This window comes from Salarias fasciatus, chromosome 14 (assembly GCF_902148845.1).
Source record: "Salarias fasciatus chromosome 14, fSalaFa1.1, whole genome shotgun sequence".
In the NCBI taxonomy this organism is placed as follows: Eukaryota; Metazoa; Chordata; class Actinopteri; order Blenniiformes; family Blenniidae; genus Salarias; species Salarias fasciatus.
This window is the reverse complement of record NC_043758.1, coordinates 12,744,259-12,751,318: the sequence shown is the minus strand read 5'-3', so window position 1 is coordinate 12,751,318 and position 7,060 is coordinate 12,744,259. Positions and strand designations below refer to the sequence as shown.

Genomic DNA, 7,060 nt, shown 5'->3' with positions numbered 1-7,060 from the left:
TCCCTGTGGAAATCTGTCCTGGGCACAGTGGAGACGGGGGTGATCGGTGTGCGCTCTTGTGGGTGGGTTTGGTCAGTTTCGGTGATACATCCAAGCGGAGACGTGGATCGTGACGCTTTTTCCCGACCTGAACGCGATGAAGAGGCTTTATCGGAGTTTCAGGGTTTAGAATCGGAGCGAAGGAGAGCTGGGCGGACGGAGGACGCAGGGAAGGAGAGGAGAGGAGGAGGCACCAATATCTCCAGAGCGCACAGCACAGGCTCCAATCCCCTGACGCAGGGATGGAGAGCACGAGGGCGCACCGGATAACTCGGCTCCATCCCAGAGACTGGGCGGAAAGATCACCGGAGGGCCAGACAAGGAGCGCCGGGCGGCACCGGGGACACCTCATCAGCCTGCGCGCACTGTGATTTTTTCGTCGCGCTCACGATACAACCGCAGGTAAGCCACCGATTAAGTGCTATTTTGGGCGACATGCGCGTAAACCCGGGAGATCATTTGTAACTGTGGTTAAGTCTTTGTTTTATAAATGGAAAAGTGAGTGACCGAGTCTACGCACGCTGCTCTTTTCCCCCTTTGTGCTGCCCTCATTCCGCTCCTGCATGGCGCTGTGCCCACCTGTTGTTCCAGCCCGTTGGCGCTGATGTCTATTATCCCACGCAACACAGAAGCGTCTTCAGTCCTGTCTCAGGGTAATGGCAGAGGAATTCCCCTGCCAATATTTCTGTTGGCAAACATGTCAAGCATTTTGGAAAACTCGCACTGATGCGTGTTATCCAGGTAAACTGCTAGATAAATTATTTTAAAGAGTAAGCACATCTCCTGATTATGATGCATGAGTGGACCCCTGAGCTACATAAACCTATGATTTGTTTTGACGTACTTTGAGAAATGTTCAGTGATTAGGGGAAGTTCATGAACACATGAGTTACCCCTGTTCTGCACCCATTCACCAGAACTATACTGGGGGAGAAACTGCATCTCCAAAGCGTTTGCCTGCAGGTGCAGTGTCTATTTTTGATATTCAAGCACATTTCTGTATCTTATATCTTGAGGCTATATTTGTGCAAAAAAAAAATCTTTTCAGTGTTTTAAAACTTTGCAATAGCTTGCAAAGAAAAATCACCTGAGGAAATAATAATTGTATTTAGATGCATTTAAGCAAGATTCTGATTCAGAGGTTCAGAAATGCAAATGTTTCCCCTTTTTTTCTGGTAAGCTGTCACAGTCAGAGTGCTGGTCTTTTCAGGATGCCTCTGAGGTGTGACAGGATTCACCGGTAGAAAAGCCCAGGCGTGTGCGTGTGTGCACACATGCGTCTGCACACGCACATTTCTCCACCACACTCGGATCACACCCAGCATCTGTTTCTGGAGTGTGTGTGGAGCCCGGGGCCACGGCCGAACGTTCTCCGGGCGTGTGAATGTTGAACATTCAGGCAGCTCTGTGTGTCTCCCTGTGCACCTCTGCAACCTCCTCACAGCTGAGGAACAACACCACTCACTCCCTCCATTCTCTGACTGCACTGCAGTGTGAAGCCAACACACTCCGGATCCTCCACAGCTGCTGGTGCCTCTTCATAATGGATCACAGGGAAAACCTGCTCTACACAAATGAGGTTTCTTCACAATTGGATGGCTGATGGCCAGTTTTATATTTCTCAGGGAGCGGTGGCTTCTGTATGTGAATCTAGAAGAGGATTTCTGTATTATTTCTTTTTAAAAATTGAAATGCAGATTTTTAATCGCATTTGTTCTTGGGTGTCTCGAAATTTGTTTTGTTTTTTAAGTAAAGCTACACGGTGCCGTCTTTATGCGTGGAGTTTGCATGTTCTTCTGATCCGTGCATTTGAGGTTCGCTTCATGACTAAATTAGCTGTAGGTGTGTGTGGTGGTCTGTCTCTCTTGTCAGCACTACTTATCATGTTAGTGCCATTTACCTCGTTGTAAAACCTGCTATTGCTGTTACTGTTCAGTGAATGCCTCCTCGTGCATTATTTTAAATGAAAATCGATAAAGCACTGAATCGTTAAACAGAATCGACAGTGGAATCAGAATTGTAAAAGTCTTCTCCATCCCATCCCTGTTACAGTATGTCAATAGAGAACTGACTTTTTTTGTATTAATATAAGTATCAGTAAATTTCTTTTCCATGAAAAAATCTAAATTGCCCCAAGCTGTGATTGTGAGTGTGTGTGTCTGTGTGTGTTTGCCCTGTGATGGACCCGCGACCTGCTCTCGCCCACAGTTAGCTCTGATTGACTCCAGCTCCCCACTACTCTGCACAACATATAAGTTGTATTGTGGATGGACAGAAGGTCAGATATTTCTGCTTTCCCGTGTGGAGTTTGCATGTTCTCTCTGGGCAAGTCCCAGTTTTCTCCAGTCTTCTGGTTTCCTTCCGTAGGTCTGAAAGTGAATTGTGCCTCTGATTTGCCTGTAAGGGAGGCTATCTTCTCTCAGTATTGGCCCTGTGGCTGGGATCAGCTTCAGCCTCTAAGTTGGATCAGAGTAGAAGATGGATGGATGATCCATTGAGCACTGAAGCACAACACTTTGCCAAATAGAGTCATAAATGATACAAAGCATCCCTAAATTAACCCAATCTGCAAAATGTTGTGTTTCAAGCAGATGATGGAGGGTTTTTTTTTTTTTTTTTGCTGGTCACCTGGAGTTTATGTGGCATTTGCTTTCCTCCCTGCGCTGATATATCTATTTCCTACTGGCTTTTCCTCCCACAAACCCAAAGACATGCAAAGACTGAGGGGTGAGCCTGATGTGCTTCAAGTGCAAAATGTGTGTGTCGTTGTTAGCAGTGTGTGTTGTGTGTGCGCGATGGACTGGAGAGTCGTTTGTGTTTTCCTGAGATGTGCCTCAGGTCCTTGTGACAGTGGATAAAGCGGTCGTAGTAAAACTGGGTGGATACTGCCACAAGTTTAATGCTTCCTTGAATATTCAGTGAATATTTTCATGTTCGTTCTGGACGAGTCCAGAGTCTTCGCTGCGCTAATATGATTTCACTTAGTGTAGACAGGCTGTAGTCTGCCTGTGACAGCCAAGCTCTCCCTGCAGAGAGATGTGCTGATTGGCTTCGGACCTTTCTTTTTGTCTCCCCTCCCTCCCTCCCCCTCCCTCTGTCTCTTTTCTCTCCGGTCCCTGCGTCTCTGGTCAGACCGAGCGCTGAAATGTCTGGTATGCTGGGAATGGGCTCGGCAGCGAGCAAGGGAGAGGAAGAAAGGACAGGTGAGTGATGAGCGCCACTGTATCTCCACAAACTTTGTGATGTGGACAGTCCCCCCCCCCCCCAAACCGTCCCACCACCCCGCCTCCACCCGAACCCCTCCCACCTCGGCCCTCGACCCTTTCAGCTCCAGGACAGGGTGCATGAGAGGACATACAGTGGGGGAGCTGAGGCCGGTGCTCATCGTGGAGCGGCTCTGCCGGGACGGTGGAGATCGGTCTGTCTGCGGCTGCATGCACAAAAGTACCCTCGGGGTATATTTTGATTGTGATTCTTGAACTTAATGAAGCATCATTTAGTCACCTGAAAACCACAACATCGCTGACTTATTCAGATTTATCCATCAGCAGAGGCTTCATGGCAATCTGCCGTAACAATAGCCCTGTTGGGGTGTTTACTGTTCCTGGAAGAGGCCGCAACCTCTGACACACACACACACACACACACACACACACACACTCACACACACACACACACTACGCCTAACAAGACCCCCTGAGATTCTTGGAGAAGCAGGTTCGTGTGTGTGTGTGTGTGTGTGTGTGTGTGTGTGTGTTCCCCACCCTCCCTCAGACAAGGAGGGGACATGAATCAAAGAAAGGGGGGGGGGGGCAGATGAAAGCGAGGACAATATGGAAACGAGCTGACGGCGGTAGAGAAAGAAATGACAGGCACGTCAAAGCTTGTTCCACACAAAGCCAGAAGTGATGAGGAGGAGGGACAACAGAATCCCACCGTCACTGCCCACCCCCCAACCCCCGCCCCCGCCCCCTCGGGAAGAGAAAGTGAGAAATAAGAAGGGAGCGGTGGTGACAGAAAGAAAGACACGCGAGGAGACGCGGTAAATAGACGGAAGTTGGCGAATAAACAGTGAGAGGATTATATGGCCGCAGTGCTGATGTATCTGCGCCTGATTTAAATGGAAAAGTTTATTTTTTTCCCCAAGTGAAGGTCAGCCAGAGTTGTGGGAAACAAAGTTACTGTATGTCCTATTTCTGTCTCTCCTCTCTCTCTCTCTCTCTCTCTCTATCGTCTCTCCTCTCTCTCTCATCTCTCCTCTCCCTTCTCTCTCTCTCCTACTCTCCTCTCTCCTCAATCTCTCTCTCTCTCTCTCTCCCTCCTTGTTTTTTGCAGCCAGCTGTTTTAACACACTGATAAACAGACGATACAGAGGAGACCATTGCAGGGCCGCTGCAGATTCCCAGACAGCACCGAGACATTACAGTGCAGAAAACAAGAAAGTCAGCTTCTCAGAGTTGCTCAACTCCTCTATGTTTATTTTATCTACTCATGGTATAAAGAATCAAACTACATTGTGTAAATTTCAAATCTTTTTTTTTTTTCTATGCTGGATGCCAGCAGGTAAAATGACTGACAGTATGAACGTTTTCTTATTGTTTTCTGCCGTTTGTGAAATCTGAAGTAAATTCTCATCATAAGAATGTGGTATTCTGCAAAACCAACTGAGGTTTTGGGACTCAAAATGCATTTCCAGATTGTTTTGTCTGCCTTATTTTGACCAGAAGTCAAAGAAAATGAACACTTGAGAGTCTTTGTATTCACATCTACTTCTGGTCAGCAACGGTTCTTTTTTTTGTTCAGGCAATAAGAGGTGGAAACAAATATAAATTTCACCTATCTGTTAAACTTTTTCTCTCTTTTGGTTTTGTGCTTTTATGATCTTGAGTCCAAATCCAGGCTATGATAAGAAGGGCTTCCAGTATATATAATCTCAGAACTTTGACAGTGGTTGCGAAGTCTTGCGGCTGTGATCCCTTGGAAAACAGAAAGGGGACAGCTGAACGGCGTCTGATGGTGCAAAAGCGATGGCATATTGAAAGCTCTCTTGTTAACAATAGTACTGCTCATTTTGGTCATATTTTCACAAATTCAGAAGTGAGGTTAGTGCTCTTGCTTTATAGCTGGAATATCCAGGTTCAAATTTTGGTAGGGGCCTTTTTGTGTGGAGTTTGCATGGTTTATGTGTGTGTTTTCTTTCGGAGGCACCGGTTGCCTCCCACATCGCGCCATATGGCTGGGCTGCCCACTGAGGGGTCAATTCAGTAAAGAAATTTCCTCCAGTGCACACTTGCAGGCTGGATTCAGCCTCCTGGAGCTCCAGTGGCAGAACAGAGTAAGAGAATGTCACAGTAGAGAAAAAATACAAAGCAAATGTTTCTATTCGTGTTTGCATGAATGGAAAGTAATAAAAATGAAAAAAAATGTCTTTTAACACGCTGGTAGATTTAAGAACACAGGGTTAATCTACAGTGAGACGTCCAACAGCCACATTTTGGATGCAGATCACATGACTTTCTGACTTATTGTGCAATTCTGTGAAAACATCAGAAATTGCTGTCTTCAGACTAATTCTGGCAAAAGCAGGTTGCCTCTGAAATGATTTCTCCAGCCTTTAGTGTGCATGTTTTGATAAACTTGTCCTCATCGTGTGACTTTGATGCAGATGCTGCTTCCGTTGCGGCATCGCTGACGTCTCTGCTCTGGTCGTGATCTGCTACTTAAACAATATGATCAAGAACAGACAGAATATTTATTTTCTCTTGGCGATTAATCCCCCGGCAGGCTTGAATAAACCCTCTGCCGGGTCAGTTTTGTCTCCAGTGGTTGCGTGTTTGACAGCCCGGCTTTAACCTCTTAACAGCTGACGGTCTGCATTTGGCTCAGTCTGCTGTTAGAAATGCACTGTCATCATTCAGAGACTCCACATCCACTGCAGCAGCCACAATAAAACTACACAGCATGATTCCAAAATGATAATTTATGACCTTTTCTTTTGCGTACAGAGTACAGACTTTTGAGTATTGTCACTTCAGACAAGTACCAGGTGTCATCAGTCATATTCATATGGATTAATGGATTTAATCTAGCTTTACTTAGACTTTGGGGAGTTGAGTTCTTCATATGTTATCATAAAGCAACTTTTAATTTGAGACACAAAAATCAAAGGTCAAAATAAGTTAGATGTGTGAGAACAATAGAAAACTCGGAATCCGATGGCGAGAACTTTCCTTCTGCAACTGAGTCGCCGTGCTGACGTGAGCCTCCTCTGTCCTCTCCCAGGTTGTGAGCGCTGTCGGGATGTTCGAGCTTCAGATCCGTCACTTCCAGAACCTACACGGACTCCTGCAGACCGGCGACTGCTGCGACCTGCCGGCCGGCGGCGGCGGCCAGCTCTGCTCCGCCCGGGACCAGTGTGACACTTTCTTCCAAGCCTGCCTGAAGGAGTACCAGGCCCGCGTCGCCGCAACCGGAGCCTGCACCTTCGGGTCGGGCGCCACGGGAATCCTGGGAGGAAACTCCCAGACGCTCCACCACCGAGGACACGACGGAGGAGGCGGAGGCGGAGGCGGAGGAGAGGATGGGGCTAATGGACACATTGTCATTCCTTTCAAATATGCCTGGCCGGTAAGTGCAGGGGCAGTGATGGTTCCCGCCGTGGTTACCAAGGGAACAGGCTAAGCTTTAAGTGCAAAACGATACTCTGAAATTGAGGCAAGAGTGGAATAACAATGACAATCAGAGGAGCTTTTGCAACACAATAGCCACAATATGCTATTTTTCTCACAGCTGGTATCTGTCTCACCAAAGTCCTTTACAGACGACAGAGCTGTTAAGTCATAAAAGTGAATATCCAGAAACACTTTCATGAAATGATACGTAATCGGCGTGGCGGTTAAAGCAGTGGAGCAATTTTAAACGACAAACATCAAACCCAGTGGTCTCTAAACATGGCATTCCCACAGTAAACTTGGTTTTTTTTCCCAGCTGAGGCTATAATAAAGTAGATTATTCCACATTA

At 46.9% G+C, this 7,060-nt stretch overlaps 1 protein-coding gene across 4 annotated transcripts in view; it reads left to right on the top strand.

Annotated features, from left to right (window-relative positions):
• The first annotated feature begins 406 nt into the window (after positions 1-406).
• LOC115400324 (protein jagged-1b-like) overlaps positions 407-7,060 on the top strand; it is a 56,186-nt gene continuing 49,532 nt past the window's right edge. For 3 of the 4 annotated variants that reach the window (XM_030108128.1, XM_030108129.1, XM_030108127.1), the window contains exons 1-2: positions 3,368-3,494; positions 6,322-6,666. In XM_030108128.1, coding sequence (XP_029963988.1) covers positions 3,384-3,494; positions 6,322-6,666 — 456 coding nt within the window. In that variant the 5' untranslated portion in view covers positions 3,368-3,383. Of the gene's footprint in view, positions 442-3,367; positions 3,495-6,321; positions 6,667-7,060 lie in introns of those variants that run through there. The other variant, XM_030108130.1, reaches the window with a different exon arrangement.